At 47.8% G+C, this 19,065-nt stretch overlaps 9 protein-coding genes across 9 annotated transcripts; 5 read left to right on the top strand and 4 right to left on the bottom strand.

Annotated features, from left to right (window-relative positions):
* Positions 1–67: 67 nt before the first annotated feature.
* GL50803_0023389 (uncharacterized protein) lies at positions 68–3,376 on the top strand (the record flags this gene model as incomplete). The annotated part of the gene is made up of 1 exon (XM_001705944.1): positions 68–3,376. The coding sequence occupies one exon, from the start codon at positions 68–70 to the stop codon at positions 3,374–3,376; it is 3,309 nt and encodes a 1,102-aa protein (XP_001705996.1).
* Positions 3,377–3,612: 236 nt separating this feature from the next.
* GL50803_006650 (Ankyrin repeat protein 2) lies at positions 3,613–6,168 on the bottom strand (the record flags this gene model as incomplete). Its single annotated transcript, XM_001705945.1, has 1 exon — positions 3,613–6,168. One exon carries the CDS (start codon positions 6,166–6,168, stop codon positions 3,613–3,615), a length of 2,556 nt encoding a protein of 851 aa, XP_001705997.1.
* A 282-nt stretch (positions 6,169–6,450) lies between these two features.
* GL50803_0041311 (uncharacterized protein) lies at positions 6,451–8,433 on the top strand (the record flags this gene model as incomplete). The annotated part of the gene is made up of 1 exon (XM_038046099.1): positions 6,451–8,433. The coding sequence occupies one exon, from the start codon at positions 6,451–6,453 to the stop codon at positions 8,431–8,433; it is 1,983 nt and encodes a 660-aa protein (XP_037902303.1).
* A 25-nt stretch (positions 8,434–8,458) lies between these two features.
* GL50803_0096570 (uncharacterized protein) lies at positions 8,459–13,342 on the bottom strand (the record flags this gene model as incomplete). The annotated part of the gene is made up of 1 exon (XM_001705947.1): positions 8,459–13,342. One exon carries the CDS (start codon positions 13,340–13,342, stop codon positions 8,459–8,461), a length of 4,884 nt encoding a protein of 1,627 aa, XP_001705999.1.
* Positions 13,343–13,493: 151 nt separating this feature from the next.
* On the bottom strand, positions 13,494–14,219 carry GL50803_0013412 (Ribosomal protein L10; the record flags this gene model as incomplete). Its single annotated transcript, XM_001705948.2, has 1 exon — positions 13,494–14,219. One exon carries the CDS (start codon positions 14,217–14,219, stop codon positions 13,494–13,496), a length of 726 nt encoding a protein of 241 aa, XP_001706000.2.
* Positions 14,220–14,305: 86 nt separating this feature from the next.
* Positions 14,306–14,857, top strand: GL50803_0013413 (uncharacterized protein; the record flags this gene model as incomplete). Its single annotated transcript, XM_001705949.1, has 1 exon — positions 14,306–14,857. One exon carries the CDS (start codon positions 14,306–14,308, stop codon positions 14,855–14,857), a length of 552 nt encoding a protein of 183 aa, XP_001706001.1.
* Positions 14,858–14,884: 27 nt separating this feature from the next.
* On the bottom strand, positions 14,885–16,012 carry GL50803_0033629 (uncharacterized protein; the record flags this gene model as incomplete). The annotated part of the gene is made up of 1 exon (XM_001705950.1): positions 14,885–16,012. The coding sequence occupies one exon, from the start codon at positions 16,010–16,012 to the stop codon at positions 14,885–14,887; it is 1,128 nt and encodes a 375-aa protein (XP_001706002.1).
* Positions 16,013–16,082: 70 nt separating this feature from the next.
* Positions 16,083–17,381, top strand: GL50803_0015939 (uncharacterized protein; the record flags this gene model as incomplete). Its single annotated transcript, XM_038045840.1, has 1 exon — positions 16,083–17,381. One exon carries the CDS (start codon positions 16,083–16,085, stop codon positions 17,379–17,381), a length of 1,299 nt encoding a protein of 432 aa, XP_037902302.1.
* A 53-nt stretch (positions 17,382–17,434) lies between these two features.
* On the top strand, positions 17,435–19,045 carry GL50803_002864 (uncharacterized protein; the record flags this gene model as incomplete). The annotated part of the gene is made up of 1 exon (XM_001705952.2): positions 17,435–19,045. One exon carries the CDS (start codon positions 17,435–17,437, stop codon positions 19,043–19,045), a length of 1,611 nt encoding a protein of 536 aa, XP_001706004.2.
* Positions 19,046–19,065: the final 20 nt, after the last annotated feature.

Below are 19,065 nucleotides of genomic sequence, written 5' to 3'. Positions count from 1 at the left end.
TCCTGACTTACATTACTTTTTAATCTATTGTGTCCTCTTTTTTGGCCGATTATTTATTGGCAGGCGCATGGCAGAGCTGGAGCCGCACGGCATAGCGCGCCTGGTAGTTGAGGAGTGGATATTCATCTCATTAGCATTTTACATCGCTGGGTATGCGCGGGTGATAAGACAAATTTTAAGCTTTCGCACAAGACGCTCCGAAGACTCCGTGCACTATCCCTACTCTAGCGCCCTGCTCTTTGCGATCGTGACACTGAGCTACCTTCCAATTATTACATACATGTTTCTAAACTTACTGCAGAATGCTGGGGTCTTTATCTCCGAGATGTTTTACTACTATATTAGAACGATATTTCTTTTTATCGACATTTTCCAGCCCATCTTTCTCTGCCTCCTGTTTACTTCATTTGCCTTTTCCCCCGTACATGCAACCTTCTACGCAAAGCTCTGCATTCCCCCACTTTGTGTGATCTATTTGCTGGGTCTCATCTATGAGTTTAACTCCGAGCCAAACTACGTCTCTACCTCTTCCGGATACACCAGCAATGTACTTATACATGCTCTTTCCGTTGTCGCTGTGTTCAACATAATCATGACAATCTTCATCAATTGCACCGTGCGCAGCAGGTTCCTCAAGGTTCTGGAGTCCACTGTGACATCGCGGAAGTGCTTATATATGCTGTGCCAAGAATCAACTTTTACGAAGTGGACAGAAAATCTGCTGGAAGTAATTACTGTCCTTAATGTGAAATATCTTTCAGTGACGCTACTGACACGTTTCCTTACCTTCCTCAATGTATTTCTACCGGTTAAGGTGTATCAAAAGATATGGATTTTCGCTCCCCTAGCCAATTTGGTGACCTGCACAATAACATTTGAACCCGTTGTGCGACCCAAGATGGCGGCCAGGTTTTGCGAGATCTTGTTCAATAAGCGCTCAAGACACCTCTTTAATATATACATCACACAGACGGGAGCGGGCAATCAGCAGTTATTCTTTCTTACTGATGCAGCTGCATATCAAAATGAAGTAGCAGTGGCGACAGATACGACTCAAATGAAAGACATTCTGATTCGTGTCTACTACGCCTGGTTTATAAAAACGCCTATCTTCTCTACAGAGATATACAATTCGGTGACTGAAACAGTTATCTCCCTACTGTCTCTGCCCCACTCTGACGGAGATCTTCAGGGGTACAAAAAACTATTCATCCGGTGCCTAAGGGACGCAGAGATAAGCGTGTCGCATTACATATCACATATCCTCTTGGAAAAGTACCAGCGTTCGCGCATCGGCTTCATGGAATATGTCTATAACACCTTTTTCTGTCTTGCAAAGCCGTGCCGGAGCGACAAGATGGCAGAAGACTTGATAACAAATGTGTTTGCATTGAAGCGTGACGCAGTTGAGACCAAGGAGATAGTCGACACGGTTACTTCGAATCCATACACGATAATGCACATACCCAACATTATAGCTCTCTATTTGCCAGCACACGAGATCAATTATACCCCCTCTGGTGATATAAAGCCACCGCTACAGTATAAATCTAGGTTTTTAGTGCAAGAGACCCATCAGCAGCTTCTGGCCCTGTCCATCGATCTTCTGAACACAGATGCTATCACGAACTCGCAGAAAAAGCTGATCAGACTGTATCTGAAAGAAATGTTCATGAGACAGATACAGCACCAACTCTTTGTTCGAGACCAGGATATTCATTTGGAGACAATCCACTACTTCTTTGGTCATCTAATAGGAAAGAGGAACAACGCATCTCTCAGAAATCCTTTGCTGAACAAGTATGACGACAGGAGCAGGAAGGAGACGATGAACATTAACAACTATTTGTCAGACCTTCGTTCATCGGTCACTCATATAGAGCAGAGTATTGATAATGCCGTCGACGCCTTCTTGTCCGGTACGTTTTGTGCGCGGGATTCTATAACAGACGATGGGGGGCATCTGTCCTACTCGCTCGTTCGTGACAGCTTCAGTGCAGACGACATGGTCCGACAAGCTAAGATAGGCCAGCGCGTAAAGGTACGAGGACAGTATCTTGCCTGCCCAACGCCTCAGATACCGGAGAAGAATTACAAGACCATCGAGGAGCTTTCTGCCAGTGAAAAGGCGTTTTTAAAGTCCATTATTATTTCTAGATCAAAAATAGTCGACACAGAGCATTTTATAATGAAAATCAATGAAGATGTGTATAGCCAGTACCCTCATAGCTTCTTTTCTCAAGGATGCGAAGATTACCAGGATTACACAACTGGAACGCTTTTTCCAGCCAAGGTAAGCAAGAACTTCAAGAAGATGACCAACGAGGCTATGGCCTCTTATTGGGCTAATATCATTTTGAATGGAAGTGTCTCAGATGAAAAGTTGGAGGCAGAGAGGCCCGAGAAGCTAGAACATACGTTGTACACGTTTAGGAGTAACGTGTCAAACCATAAAAAGCTCTTCAGGCTTCTTTTTTCCTGTATTCAATACTTTGAGTTGTCGCACTATAAGATACCTCCCCAGTCTCTCTCAGATCTTTGCTATAAGCTCACGACCAATGAGGTTTCCAGCACCTACTACTGCAGCTCACGGTCTATCCTGGTTCTAAGGCAAGTATTCATCTTTCTAGCCATGCTCCAAAAAGGCTCTCACGGCCTGTTGTCAGACGCACAAATTCTAGGCCTGCTTTTAGGGGCAGCCTGTTCCTACTTCAACCATGTTGCATACACAGAGGATGGCGTCATTTCGTCCCAGCAGTGGCTCGCAGGCGTGTACAATGACAGATCGCCGATAATGAACTACACTGCTGCCTCTGGGTGGATTCTGATGAGAGAATCCGGTGTTCTCATTAATATCCCACAGTCTACTTGCAGGATAATCCGTACGGTCTACATAAACTTCTTGCGCGCCATCTGTAAGAAGGCGCTTGTGAGCAGCTATGTCCATCTGCTGTCTGAAATGGAGCATCCTATTAAGAAGGACACTGTATGTGATTTTTCTATGCGGGTGTGCCTCCTCTATGCTGCAATTGTGGCTCAATCTGATCAGCTGTCGAATAAGTCCAATGCTATCTACTTGTCCCTCCTCAATTATGCAGAAAAGAGACATGAGGAACAAATTCTTACGTACTCGTTATACACAGACGAGTCGTACCTCATTCGCATTACGCCCTATATGGATCTTCTTCCACCAACAGAATATGCCAAATCTCTACATGTATTCTCGCCCCCGTTGGATCTAATCGAGCAGGCTCTAGTAGTTATTGGAAATGTTCTAGAAGTACCGGTGGACTCGTGGCTCAAAGACATAGAGTTCTTGAGCAAAGACCTTCGGTCCGTTGGGAGGCTCTGGGCAAACATTCTTCTTCGCAAGTAAGGGTTTTGTACCCGCCATGGTATGACACACTCTCTGCGTTGGTTGTAAAATATTCAATGTTTGGAGTATTTGGAGAAGTGTCTAGATTTCAAAATGAGCTGTTACCATTAGATGATAGCTATGTTCAGCAGGTTCAGACTTTTAGGGCCGAAATTGTTACTACACTTAAGAAGCGATCTTGGGGTTCTAGCTGAAATATTCTAAGCATTGTATCCATGTCTTGGAGCTGAGAGAGTCTAGTGAAACCATGAATACGATGAGACTTCTATCTCGTGGTCCAAGTGTATATTGACATACAGCTCGTCATCAGTATCCTCATCTTTGGAATGTTTTCTATCACTGTCGTCATCGTCGTCGTCGCTTGGGAGGTCGATCCATTCGAAATTTGGGGCTAGAGTAAATGACATAGTGGCCAAATCATAACACTCTGTGATCCAGAACAGGATTGGCCGTCTGCAAAGGGGACATGGCTTTTTTGTTGTCATTAGCCTCTCAGCACACTCCTCGCAACAAACAGTGTGATTACACGGGTAGCACTTCATGCTAGAGATCTTGTTGAGGCAGATGTTGCAGGACCCCAGCTCATTACGCCGTCTTGCATAATACATTTTCATTAATCTATGAATGCCTCGAATGGTAAGAGCGTCCTGAATGTCGTTAGAATAAGTTCCTATATTTATCACTGTAGAGGGAAGTCGATTGTATTCATTGAGAACCCAGGCTTCCCAAGGAATTAGTTGCTTGACACAGTCCAGCGAATTATACATGGCCGCTATAATTAATGCCGTCCGGCCGGAATAGAAACTTTGGTGGGACCACACCTGCTCATCAGTCATGCCAGTATTGCTATCCTTCAATAAGCGGTACATCCGCGCGTAATGGTGCTCCTTCGGGGCCAAGAGAGAGACGCACTGTGTATGGCCGTTCATGGCAGCGTGCATGAGGGCCGTCATCCCATGGGTGTCGACCATCCCGACCTCGTTGCTACTGAGAAGAATGCTCACTATATTATGGTGCCCCAAATGTGCTGCGTGCATAAGCGCTGTCATTCCAGAATTGTCAGTGTCACAGGCCTCTGAGAGAAGGAAGGATACGGCAAGGATGTTGTTATTCATGGCCATCTGAATGAGTGCTGTGTGGCCTGCAACGTTTTTCATGTGCTCCTCCAAAGGCAAGAGAATCTTAATTGCATCACAAAACTCTCGTTCTGCAGCGTACATCAGAGCCGTGGTCCCCTTAACATCTTGAAAAGAATGCTCTGTAAGGGATAACTCCTTCACCAGTGCGAGACTTCCTGCCTCGACGGCAAGAATCAGGGCTGTCTTCTGCTCTCTTTCGGTAACTGGAACATGCAACGGGGGCAAAGGACCTTTGGCTGGGGTAGTAAGTGATTGCTTTTGTAGCTCCTTCAGTATGAGAAGGGCTGCCTCTTCATTGCCGAAAATTATTGCCGACATGAGCATGGACACATCGTCATCAATCGTCATATTATACTCTGCAGATAACTCCCTCACATGAGTCATGTTTCGCCCTTCCAGTGCATAATATAAAGCTGGTTTTCCAGAGCCGTCCCTACTTCCAGCTTCAGGCAGCAAATCATGAAGACTTGTAAGTGTGCCTTGTCTGGCGGCCAGAATCAATGCAGTGCGTCCACTCCTTTGCCTCTTCATGAGCTCACTCTTGAGCAGAGGGATACTATCCTCTTCATTGTTCAGCACAGCACACATTAGTGCCGTAGTTCCGTCGGCTGTGGTTTTGCCCATTTCACTAGCCAGCAGATTAACGAAATCCTGTGTCCTGGCCTTATCGTGTTGTTGCCTATTGATAGATCTCCCCTCAATGGCCAGCATAAGAGCCGTTTTCCCTTCTGAGTCTTGTATTCCACCCTCCTTTTTTGCTAACCAACGAACACAATCTAAATGCCTATTCCACGCGGCTTGCATAAGTGCTGTTCTGCCGTCAGCTGTTGTCATTCCAATGAGTCTGGACTCCAGAAATAGCTGTACAACTTCCTCGCTGCCAATCTCAGCGGCCAGGATAAGCGGAGTTCGTCCGTCTGCTGTTGTCGAGGTCAGCTCCTTTGGCTTTCTAGCCAGGAGCTCCACTGCCTGCAACTTCTGTGCCGCGATGGCATACATTATTGCTGTCCACCCATTATTGCTAACCAGACCGGACTCCCAGGGGATCAACTGATCGATACACGCAATTGATCCATGTTCAGCTGCAAGCATGAGAGCTGTCCTTCCGTCTGGAGTGCGCTGCCCTTGTTCAGTGATGTATTTCTGTACAGCGAGTACGTCATCTACAATAGCAGCCATCATCAGTTTAGTCCTCCCACCCATTGCTGCAGTGTCGGTATCATCTATGTTATTAACTGCAACCAGAGGAGAAACCGATCGTATATTTTGGCCTGATCTCGGGCTTGCAACAGAAGAGCCCTCAGGGGGTCCTAGTGGCGCTAGGATATCGTCAAGCTCCTTCCTCATATTCAAGATCGTGCTTCTGGACCGCTTTTTCCTGGTACAAGATCTTCCATTGTCTCCCAGGGACGATTTAGCTCCCGATCCCCTAGATAGACCCCTTGTAGCTGCCTCTTCTGAGCCTGTATGCTGGGCTGTTGAAAAGATACCCCCCTTCATCAAGTTTTCAACTGCCGATCTCAAAGGCGGCGACTTGGCAGCCCTAGGTCTGGCTGGGATGGTAATATGATGAACAGTAGTCCCGGTTGTTATTTCTACCACGCTAGTGGAGCTCTCGGCCTCTTGTTGGCCCTGAGAGGTCGGTGCAACCATTCGCTATCGGTTGTGAGGTAAACAAATTTTGAAATCCTTGCTGTTTCGGCTCTCATGGTACCGAGGGCGTTCACCAACATAACGTTTAGCAATCCGCGCATGCCTCTATAATCCCAGTTATTTATTATTAAATCTCTATGGCGGCAAAGTTCCCTGAGCCGGGAATCCATGCTCAAAAAGTTAAATGGAGCTTACAGTATTAGAAAGTTGCACTCCTATTAACTTGAGATATTGGCCTTGCAATTCCGTGCCTTGCTAAAAACTGACCAAACTGTTTTAAAAATGAACATCTTCTTTTCAATAGCTCCCGACCCTAACCGCAACTATGACACTAAATTCGAACAGCTCAATGGTAAGCCAAACGACTGGAGGCTAATAATTGCCTATCAACGGGCTAACAGCTCGACTACTCTTCCAGAACAGAACAAGAGCCAAATCTGTCACACATACTTCTATCTGATTCTTGATTTATTTAGATATGCGCCGTATGGAATAGAGGAGATTCTTAAGTATCTTGTTCCACGGCTACAAGTGATCCCCATCAGTGCGCGGAAGCTATGCGCTACGCTTCGTCAAAGCTCCATGGAGGAAGACGCTTCCATCATTTCTGCTCACACGATGGCGCTGTTTTCGTTTTACTGTCTCATGATGCCCTTCTCCATCTATGCCTATACGAAGCATCTGCTATCTCAGGCAGCCAAAGGCAACGCGCTAGCCATCGAGTTTCCTTTCTACGATAAGCTTTTCATTGAACTTCTAAAACACGCATCAGGTGAGGCAAGCAGCTTTGGCTGGGAATTTCATCTGCTCTGCTACTTCACAAATGCTGTTGTGCCTTCTAAAAAGTGCAAAAGAAGGACTCTTGTAGGGGCAGAAATTCAGCAGATGTATACTGCAGTAGAGCAGATGATCAAAGATAACAATTTAGAGCAATGCCTGTCCTTCATCCAGGACAATTTGCTTACGTCCAATAACTTTCCAGAGGTGCAGCAAACGCTGACATGGAATGACTATGTACGGCATTTATTTGCTTCTTCCGCGTGCCTAATCTTAGGGCTACTCCGGTATAGAATTCTAGAAAAAGTATTTCAGGTCCCAAAAGACAATGGATCTGTACCCTTGACTGATCTGGCTGACGCCCTTTTTATCAAAAGCAGATACCACGCTAGACTTGTATACCTGCTGAGGTCCATGGAGGAAATTTTAGAGACACATAAGAAGTCCGTGAAGTTCATCTCAAAGTTTAATGAAACGTGGCACGTGCACAAGGCAATTGTTGAAAGGTGTTCGAAGGATGAAAATGCAAAGAAGAAGTTGTCATTTCTCCTTATAGCAGTAGATTTGTGTGACAACTATGCCTCCGTCCTTCCTGGGGCTGACTGGGGCGCAAATGGTGCAGAGCGGGAATTAATTACCACATGTATTGAGGTCCTCTTTCAAAGGAGCTCTCCCTGGCAGATTTTGTACCCTTATGCATCTTGTCAACTACCTCGAAACGTGTCATGGAAGCCGGTCTTACCCCAGGAAGTGAGTCTTACTGGACCATCAAACCCATCTCAAAATACCAATGTGCAGTCTGCGATTCTCACAGATTCAACTAAACCGAATACACTACCTCTCTCACCTCTTGCTCAGGCTGGTTCTCAGCCACCCAAAGCATCTCCTACTGCCTTCAAGACCCCAAAGACTGTCACTCAGCTTATGCCTGCTTCACAAGAAGGGCCCTCATCACCGCCTTCGGCGCCTTCGAGTCCTACCACATCGGACTTAGACTATGAACAGACATCCCTGAATCTACTTGGCGATACAGACTCTCAGTCGGACATAGATTGGTCTCGGTACACAATCAAGGACACAACAGCTCCTCATTTTAAGTTCAAGGGTCAGCGGATTTACAAGCGGCAGTCTCTTATTGCGTGCGCAGCTAATCAGCATATTATTTCACGGTATGCACATGCCTACTATGATGCGGGCTTTTTGCTAGTTAACCATCTTCTTCAACGGCGAGCATTCAGGGCATGGTCTGAGGCGCTGGCTGCTAGAGACTGCAACAGATTAGTTGCAAAATTTGCGCAGGAAATCTTTGAGACGGGACAATTTTATACGGACAAGTGGACTAGACATAAGAATCTGCTTGATCTTCGCCTCAATCAATTTATTCAACACCTCGCCTTTTGTTGTTGGATAGATTGTTATCAAGATAGGCTGAGGCTTAAAGAAGCAGATCGACGTAGCTCTTACGAGCGAAGGATACAAACATGGTAGCTTTCTAAGTTTACAAGTCGCGCATCTAACTGGAGTATGTCGTATTATTTGCACTCGTGCTTCCAAGGCTGCTTGGCCCAATCACTGTGGTTCCTGTAGACGACCCCTGATTAAGATAGGGAGGAACAAACGCTGTCTCGATTTCATTTGCAGCCCTGATAAGCTTTTCTCCCTGCGCCTTAAGCTCTCGGAGGCGGCTTCCGCTCAAAGGTATCCTACTGGCTTCTAATCCATTACTAGGGGGGCTTTCTGTACTTGTTCGATGCGCATTAACTGATAGGGTTCCCAAGCCATTTGCATCATCGCTTAATCCGTGAGATAAGTGTTTTATAGTGTTTGTTGAGCTACCTGATCCACCAGAGCTCTTAGATGTTCCGGAGCCCCCAGCAGACCCGGATATGATACTAGTTTGTGACGTGGCTCCTGGCTTGGCACCTAGTTCATCTGCTGCTTTATCAATGGCTGGAGGAACATTGGAGGCTGGAGGGCCCATAGGAGGATACTGGGGAATATGATGCTTCGGTTCTGTGTGCATCTCGGCATTAAGTCGTCGTCCTAGGGAATTTGCTATGCCATCGGATAGAACTAGTGTACTATTATTCAGTACAAGATTGGGATTTTCCACAGAGGAAATCATCTCAGTAGACTGACCAAGGCTAGGAAGATACAGATTTGGACGAGCACTTGATCCTGTCGCACCCGTGTTAGTTGTGCTAGACGGGGGAATCAATACGCTTCCGGTTCCAGACATCACAGTACCAATAGGGTTGGACACTGATGACGCGCTTTCGGGAGGAGGAAGAGAGCCACCAGTAGTCTCGGGCGTAGAGTCGAACCGGCGTCCAATATACTCCTTTGGAGATGAGGTTGCTGGCGTGGAGTGGGAGACCCCACTGGCCTGGAGTCTCTGCAGAGCACTGGCTGTTCTGCCAAGAGATTGAGCAGATTCTATGAGGGCCTGCTTACTATCTATGTCATAGCTGTGGTTTTGGGAAGTGCTTGACGCCACAGGCAGGTTGGATGTTAGTGTCTTCTCTGGATTTGTCGTATTTGTGGAGGGCAGTGGCAGGGTAGTTGAACTAGATTCTTTCGTCATTTGGTGCATAGATGTAGATACCCTGTCAGATGGCGACTTAGATACCTGCTCTAAATTTAAAAAGTCGTCACGGACAGATGACAAGTGCTCTGATAAATCGTGGGAGTCCGTTGTGTCCTGGCCAGCAAAGCGAACGCTTTTTGTGGACATTGTGTTCATACTACTCAGCACGCTATCTCCCCTCGGACCACTCGTCACTGGTGTATCATCACGTCTGGATCCCCGTGCACCAGTGCTAGTCTTGGACAAGTCATAAGGCTGTCGGATTGAGGCAACGCTTGCACTACTACTACTGCTACCACCAACACCATTGTGTGATCCAATTATTGCTGCAGTTGCCGCCGTTGCCGCTGTAAGCTCTGACTGTACGTGTTCAACTCGATCAGTTATCGCTTCGATGGCAGTCTTAATATTTCCACCTAACGGGATGGACTCTGGAATGCTGACACTATGTGTGTACAACGAGCGAGATGTGGACGGCACAGCAGAGACATTAGCAGTGGGTAGATTATTGAACGGTTTTGGCACAGAGTAAGGATCTGGATAATCTTGTCTACTGGTCTTGTGGAATGATTTGTCGCCAGCAGTCAACGTCTCTTGTAGAGCCACCTCTGGAGCTTCTATGTTAACTGTGGGTTTGGTCATCGACAGGGTAGAGCGACTTCCTCCTCCTACCAAGTGTCCAATCACACACTCTGGGATACTGGAAGAGCCAGAAGTGGTAGACGACTCCCTGATGTACGCAATGCCACTCTTTTTAAGATCGTCTTCAGTAAGATCGCCTACCGAGTGATACTTGGCTGTATCTGGGACGATAGCATGTGTTTGTCGCAGGGCCTCTGCTTCAATAGCTGCTCTGTACTCTGGTTTGTGGCGCTCTGAAGCCGGTATCTCCGGAAAGACTATATCTGGATTGACCTGGACCTGTCCATATTTGTTGACCATTAATGGAACTGCTGCTGTCGCTGTGGGAGTGGAGGATACTCCAGGGAGGCCATTGGTTACCAGTATTCTGTTATTCAAAGAGGCCACTGTTCTTGTTGGAATCGCTTCTCTAGCTGAAACGGACGCCGTCTCTGGCGTTGAACTGGATTCCCTGGTTAGTTTGTTTATACGCTCCCTAAAGCTACTAGATAGCTCTTTCCCAGAATAGCTAGTCAAGTTGTCATAAAAACTCTGAGAAGTGTGGGATCCAGAGGTGGTTGGATGTGACGGTGCAGTGGATGGGGTGTTCTGGAGGGCATGCTTCACGAGCCCAGTGTAATCATCGAGCGTCTCAACAGTAGTACTCGTAGGATATCTCAGGGGAGCTGTGGAGATACCTGAGTTTGTGGTCGTTGGCGGAGGCAGGCTGGACGCTCCGTCACGAGCGCTAACGACAGTGTTGCTGTTGGTTACTGATGGGGCTGGCAGAAGCTCATTGGTGCGAGAATCTATCCTTCCCATGTGCGCAGAGCCAGAATAGGATGGTGTTGGCAGAGAAGTAGCAGGAACTGAGGTGGGATGGTCGCTGTTCAGAGCTACTGATGTCGACGTGGAGGGCAATGGAAGAGTGGTTGTTCTTGATGTAACGCTCTTCCGATAATTGTCTTCTTGTGCTAGATTGTTTATTTCCTCTAATTGCCGCGGGTCTGATTCTGCACGTCTGATCTCTGCTTCTATCATGTACTCCATCATAGGGTCTGGGTGCTTATCTAGGAGTGGCCTCAGGTCTTGTCCGTTACTCATGATTGGGGTGCTTTCGACATGTCTCTGTGCCATAACAAACGACGCTGGCAGAGCAGAAGCTTCTGCATCACTGTAGGGCTCTCTTGAGGGCGCATCACCAAATTCAGTCGGAACAATATAAGGATATCCAGGGACGTATACTCCATCCTTCGGGAAATTATACGTGGGCATATTAGCAGCGCTCGTTCCAACAGATTCTGCTCCAGTTTCTCTTTGAGGATTAATGTAAAGAGGTGTGGCAGGACACGCTGCTTGTATGTTATAGGAAGGTTCATTATATACCGGATTAATGGACGGATGGCAGCTCGGTGGATAGGAGCTGGTTACCGGGACTGCAGGAAGAGTTGGCGGACCGGCAGAGAAGGGCCCAGCGCGCGGTGGCAGCGGAACGGCATTGAGATGATTGATCTGAAGATCTGCATTATCAATTGCTGTGTTTGCAAGAATACTCTTGTCTTTAACAGAGTAACGCGATAGATCTACATGCAACTGAGTAGGGTCAGAGTTTGAGGCAGGAAACTCAGACATTTGCTGCAAGGAAGTGGGTGTTTGCCTAGTCGTGTCGTAGAATTCTCCGCCGGAAGTCACATACTTTTTGGCTGTGGCTCTGCCCAATTGAAGAAGTAGCTCACGATCTGACATATATTCCTCTTGACTTTTTGAATCCATGCCAGTATTAAGGGTTTGGTGTCCAGACGGAACATTGACTGAAGCTTGATTCGATGCATTAAGATTTCTGGGAGAAAGAGGCTTTTCTTTGGGCTCATAAATGCTTCTTTGGTGCGCGTCCTTTGCAATAAAGGAATCACTGTGCACCTTGTCTGCAGGTTTTGACTTTGCTGACCTAGATCTTGTGGCGGAGGAAGGCCTGCGTCGGTGTCGGGCAGATTGGCCACGAGACCTTTTTGAGTGACTGGTAGACTCCCTCTTTGACCTTCGTTGTGAGCTGCTAACTTTATGGTTCGTCCTTGTTGACATCCTCCCCTGTGAGTGAGATCTCTTTCTTGATGTTGTGCGCCTTTCTTCATCTGCTTCTTCCACTACTGAATCAGAGTAGGTAGAATATGCGTCTGAATCATCGTAGTATTTGGTTGAGGAATAGCTACTGCTGTACGAATAGACCGAGGTAGAAGAGGTTGACGATGCACGTCTACGATGACGGCCTGCCTGGCTAGAGCGAGTTCTGGCTTCTCTCCTAGCCAACTCGTTCTTCCGTGATGAAGATCTGCTTGAATGGTGTCTCTTATGCTTCCTTGACTGACTAGAAAACTGACTGTGGAGGCGTCTTTGAATGTCACCGGGGAGCTTGTCCATGCCAACAGCCACGTCAAAAGACGAGGGATGGGAGTGAGCAGCTACGGCATTGCGAGTAATATCAACGAGATGGTTAATTTGATGTGATGCATTATGTGCTGGATCAGGATAATAGTGAGGTTGTAGGCCAGGAAAAGATGGGGCGCGATGAATTCTAGGCATATCTGCCGGAGTCTCCGAAACAATGCCTCGATATGCTGCATTCTCTGGCTGATGCATGATGACCGCCGGGTGAGAGGTCCAGCGTTGAGCTACATAAGGCATTTGCGGCTTCAAGGACGGAGGGAGCAAAACGATAAAACCGTCTGTTCCGCGCATACGTTCTGAGGAGTGCCTAATCCATCTTAGCTGAAGATCATGTAAGAGTTTAGCAAAGATTCTCACCGTTCGTACGCGATAGTAATGGAGATCTCGCAGCTCACCAGTTATGGTACCGCCTATCTTATCTAGAAAGGCCTCTGCAGACAGCTTCGGCTCATAGTGAAGGATATCGATGAGAGCGTTGTACATTAAGTAAATAACCGTCTGATCCGGAATCGTTCTCGGGTCTACGACATACTCGCAAAGAAACGAAGTGTAGATTGGAAGGGAATCTGTTTCTAGCCATCGGATTAGGGTCAACAAGGCAAGTGAGGTGAATTCGAACCTGTTCGGGGGCAAAAGATTGTCTTGAAGGGGGCCCAGGGATCTTGCTGGATAACCAAGCTCCTGAAGAATCCGCACCAGTTTAGTCACCTCGCTCTGTAGCCTCCTGTTATCTGAGCCGGACATTCCCGCGCAGAAAACTATTTTTTCATCCGGTTGCAGTCTGCCGCTTCTTCAGTAAGCCATGCGCAGACGAAAGGTTCCAAAAGGGTCACAGCATTTACTCTTTATGTGGTTTCTGTGGTCTGGCAAGATGCCCCAGAGAGGGGAGCGCAGATCAATCGCTCTGCTCATCCTCTTCTGCAGGAGCCGTGTCCAGAAGGTAGAGACAGTTGGGGTCTAGGACGTCAAGATCCTCTGTTTCCTTGTGCCAGACGCCCCGGAGCGTGACACTAGACTCTGACAACACATGATCGAAATGCTTCAGAAGTCTTGCCTGAGCAGATGTCAAAACATCGCCCTCCTTGCACAGCACATGGTCGCAGAGGACATGGATGACTGTGTTCTGCAGACTCGTTGGTAGTCCAAGCTTACGCAGTTCTGGCTCTAACGCAAATGAATACTTGTCTCTATCCAGAGGGCCCTGTGGGATTACGATCGTTTTGGTGGCAACGTCCCCGCCCCTGGCCAAACAAGGCCGCGCAACAGACGCAAGGGCTGACCGCACCTTCTCCTCCGGCGCGCTAGTGAAGAGAAGGCCGGTCATGCCTTTGAGGAGGCGTCCCAGCTGCCACGTCTTAGTCCGATAGCTCTCCTCCTCAGTTTTACCGAGGGCATATCGCATAAGCTGATTCTTACCCATAAAAATACGCGCATACCCCTTCATGCTCGTGCGAAGCTGCTGCCATGACGAGCTAGTCATGTTATGAGAGTCAATCACATAGACGGTGTCGTATGTGTCGAATGCCTCCCTAATCTGCTTGATAATCTCCTGCTTGGCCTCTCGTGTTTTCTTCTCCACTTTTGCAAGGACCACTGTCTTAGACCTCTTCGAGCGGGGCATCAATAAATTGCACTTCAAAAAATAAATCATTAGAAATTACAGATGAAAATGGCTGTACTAAAGGATAAATTGTTTTGAAACTGAAAATGCCGCCCAAGCCCTCGTTCTGCAAGTCCACATTGAGCGTCGACCGGACACACGTCAACCTCGATAACAATCTTGAAGTTGTCCGTGTTTTAACTTCTGCAATTGTGGAGCTCTTTGCACGCCATAATATTCGTTCCAAGTACGATCCTAGAGTTCCAGCCCTGGCCTTTGGCTGGTCTTCGGTCCTGGCAGCCGGCGTATTTATTGGAATTCCGACGGTCTTGAAAGTGCCATTAGAGACTCGCCGCATATCGATTGTCGTTGGTCTACTTCTGTTTTGGTCTCTCTATCTAATCCACAAGGTTCTGGAGGCTAAGGACAGCACCATCTTCGTACTCACTGATGCGAAGGGTCGGACGGTGCGAATTTCCGGACGCCTCTGCCCCCGGACAGGACTGTATACGGTCAAGCACAAGGAGAATTTACTCCTAGAGAAGAGTATAGGCGAGTATTATAATGTGGACGGAGATCTTGTTGGAGAAAACGTCGAGCGCGATTTTGAGCCGCTGTGCCAAGTGGTCCAGGATATGTTAACGAGCAAGACAGAATAACGGTTAGTGCGGACCAAAGTCCTCGTACTAATGTTTATAAAAGGATTGTAAGTTCTTACCACTCGAGAAGTAGGACACCAAGGCTCTGTCAGGTTCCTGCTGCTCACTATTGTTACCATCAGTTGACTTGATAGACTCTTGCCTGAAGGTGGCTTGAGTGTTTGGTTTGCTAGCCCTCACCATATTACTAACGGGCAAGGAGGTCGATAAGGATGCATCTTCAACGGGCATTTCTTCTTGAGAGCTAGGCTCCTGCTCCAGATCAGGGTAGATAGGGCCAGACTCCGATACTAACTCTGGAGCTCCCTTGAAGGAAGTATTCTCTGCGAGTCTTACCAGCTTAAGCCAAGGATTCTCTCCTTCATCACTGTCGGCTTTTGTGAGTGAACCTCTGTCACCTCCTTGTGCGCATTCTACTATGCTAGCCTTGGGAAATATGAGTCTAAAGCCTATGTTACTGAGATCTGGGTCAGGATCTGCACAGAGATAGCCTTCGTTTTGTGAGGAATTGGCTCCACTCAATCGCACCGGCTCATAATTGGCCAGCTCGACATACAGTGCGTTCATCTCACAACTCTCATCGTAGCCGGCCGACTCATCGTCTGCAGCCATAATGGTGCAAGAAGGGAGCGTTTCACATTGCACATTTCTCTCCATCAAGAAGGTGTAGATGGACTGATCTTGTGCCAAGGGCAATCTAGTGACCGCAGAGTTTACAGCGGCTGTCGTCATGTCTGAGGAAGTGGATTGCCGGTTCCCCGGCAAAGTAGATTTGTCCGTTGGCAAGTCCTTCAGAACGCTCAGTAAGTATTTCATGTTATTAATGTCTGGTGTGAAGCCTGCAAAATTAAACTTAATGGACAGGAGGTCGTAGCCGCTATCCACGATTTTGTTGTCCGTGAATATAATCTTCAAGTGGGTGGCAATCTGCAAGACGCCGCTGGCGTCACTTCCTTCAGCCCTCAAGAATCCCACCTTGCTTGCAACTACCTTAGAAATTTTGGTTCGCTGCCTGCCCCTGGATTCTAGAGTCAGGGTGCCGTCAGAGTTACAAGAAAGGGACAGCTCTATCTTGGCTTTATCTTGTAGGTAGGTATTCTTCTTGGCCGAAACTGTGACTGGATTGCTGAACGAGCAATCCTCAAAGTTTACCATATCTGGGTAAGCGCTGGGAGGGTGTTTTTTAATTCTTAAAAGGACGACACAAAGCTTGTCATTTATTAAAATGAATAGGCACAAATATGAATTAGATTTTGGCGAGGCCCTACGCGCATCTTTCTTGACAAAGCTTGGTGGTCTCACAATTGCAAACTTTCTAAATTCTGACAGCTATGAATTGGCCGTCAAACAGAATAAATCAGTCCGAGAGATTGAAGAAATTAAGTCTAAAATCTGTGATGCGTGCGGCATTGTTAGATTGTTCGCCTCGGCAGGATCAGGGTTAAGGCCGGAGTCTAGTTTGTTTATTCCCAACTTTAAGCACCTAAAGACTATGTCACCATTTGATCTGGTCTTGGCAAACGTTATACGAGAGCAGCACATAACTGAGATTGCAGGGGAATCTGGCACGGGTAAGACGCGCATACTGCTGTACGTCATCTCCGTGGTGCTCTTGACGACGGAGCATTACATAGCCTTAATAGTAACATCGGTAGAAGACGTCCTCAGCACCCTCGTTGATCTCCTGACCTATCTTTCCCCCTTTCTCACTGACACTCAAGTGAATACAACGATGGTTCTGAAGAGACTGTACTTCTTGCGTGAACTATCCCCTACTGGCCTTGTAAAGCTCTTTGAATCATCGGGCCAAGTCTGGGAGTTGTGCAGACAGTGTCCTGCATTGAAGCTTATCTGCGTAGACAGTATTGGCTTCCTGCGCATTCTCTACACTAAGCCAAACTCCAGTGAGTCTCAGCTCAATAATCCGGGGTATGAGATGGGACAGGCTTTGCTCAACATTGCGTGTTTGAAGAACCTCGCCGTGCTGTTGACTAATCACGTGGGAGATTACATTGCAACTCCTCAATTAGCCTCATCTGCACAGCAGCATTCTAGAAGACATCAGTTCCCGGGGCAATCTATTCCCAATGCTCTTCCCCGGCTTCCTACTAACACTCTTCCAACTGATCAGCTCTATGTCTATACGCCAGTAATCCCGGGTGTCAGTGATTGTGGAGAAGATAGAGTTAGCAATCAGCTACTAATCCATGGTGACCCTAACGATTCTCAGTCCACTCTCATTTCGGAGTCTATGGTGGTACCGTTCACTTCTCTACTCTTCCCAGAAACCGTGCAAATATCTTACAAAAGTGACCGCACGTTTTCACGCGACGTGGTAATGTCCTCTAATAGACTGGTTACACCCAGCCTGGGGATCAGCTGGGGCTCTCACGTTTCTACCAGGATCGTCTTGGCCTTGACCCAGAAGGAGACAATCTTGCATCTTCTATGGAGCGAATTTCTCTCTGCATGTTCTCTTGTAATACCGCGCATACCAGATGGGTTGATCACTCACTCTCATTAAGCGAAGGAACCGAAGAACCTGAAGAAATCAAAAACCCAAGGACCAAAAAGCCAATGAGTCTTGATGAGTCCCCGGATCTTAAGCGCGGCGTTTTTGCAGCGCTAGACACTGCTGGGGTGCTAGCTAAGGTTAAGGCCTTCATGTACGCACAGGTTTGGGGCATCCTTCATCACCGGGAACTGAACGAGGTAGATCCCCTGCTACAGGCAGCGAACTTTATTTGTGACGAGGATCTCAAGGTCCTTGCATATCTGGTGAAGTGGCTCACAGACAAAGGAATGGTGAACACCTTGAAGGTCCTTGAATTAGAATCTGGAAGACCGTTTAGTGATTTGCCAGAGGTGGACAGTTATGAATTTATGTCTTCTCCCGGCACGCACTCTCCAGGCCATTCCGATATTGGTGCTGCATTCTCCGATATGAGCATGGAGCCTATTTCTGAGTACACGAGCCCCGCCCGAAACACCGCCTCACCTAGGCGCCACGATGACTGTGAGAAAATTATCCCGACTCAGCCGGTAAAGGGGTCTGCGTTCACTCTCAAGCAAGATAATCCATTTGGAGATGATCAGTCTCAGGAAGCCAATCTCACCATCTCGAACGCCAGCATGGCCCCGGGGGTTTCCCTTGGTCCAGACGAAACCTCAAGCAGTAGGCAAAGCCCCAGCAGGATGACTGACTTCTCGTTCAAATATGCAGATAGAAGTTTGGCGCGAAATTCCATGCTTTCGCCCGACACAGCTGCGCATGCCCGTAGAGCCGCTGAGATCCAGGGGAAGCTTAATAGAGATCTGACTATGTCTCCTACGAAGGCGCAGGAGAATGCAGAGTCAGCTGCACACAGCGAGCATCTTGTGACCGAGCTCGTTGTTCCTGATCCGTGTATGTATGACAACAGCAGTCATGCATATCTTCAAAGCGCCCTTCTAGTTGAGGACAGCGATGTATCTGCATCTGGCAGCTCTTCTAGTAGAGGGATAAAGTCGTTAGCAAAACTCCAGCAGGACGATACCCTCAGTAAGGCGGGCTCTGGCTATACTGAGTCGTTAAGCAGCGCGATCACCGAATCAACGGGCGGACCAACCCGCCAAGCCACACTAAACTTGCTGGACGCAGTAGGCCGAGATATGCAGGCGTACGACAGCACCATCACACCCGCAGATAGCACGATTCACTCTGGGTTTGGTCCTGGTTCAATGGTTCAGAAGCCTGGGCCGAGTGCCGACTCTATCTTGACTGGCGACAGCAACCTCAGTGCAATGGGAGAAAGCGCTGCTGTGGACTCGGCCCTGGTGGCGGGGAAAGCGGCAGCACGGCTGATTGGCATGCCAGAGGGAACAACAAGCATTTTAACCAATGCCGCATCAGAGCTAAACGATATTAAAGACATCAGCAGCATCCACGCTGCTACGGATGACGCAATCTCAACGAGACCACATCCCAGTCTCAACTCGGAGTTCATGGCCGGTGGCGACTTTGTCTCTGGAATCGTGCTGGAGCGCACTAAGCCCGCGCAGCAAGCCCAGCCTTCGCAGGGCGACTATACTCTTGATAACTACGGTGATCTAAGCCTCGGAGTCACCATTAGCAACGACACTCAGCCAATTGCCGGGTTTAACTATGAAAATATACAGGAGGATGAATTTGGCGACTTTGAGTTCTAGTGGCGCTTCGGCATGTAAGC

Source organism: Giardia intestinalis, chromosome 5 (assembly GCF_000002435.2).
Source record: "Giardia intestinalis strain WB C6 chromosome 5, whole genome shotgun sequence".
NCBI lineage: Eukaryota > Fornicata > Diplomonadida > Hexamitidae > Giardia > Giardia duodenalis.
This window is presented reverse-complemented; position numbering and strand designations above follow the sequence as displayed.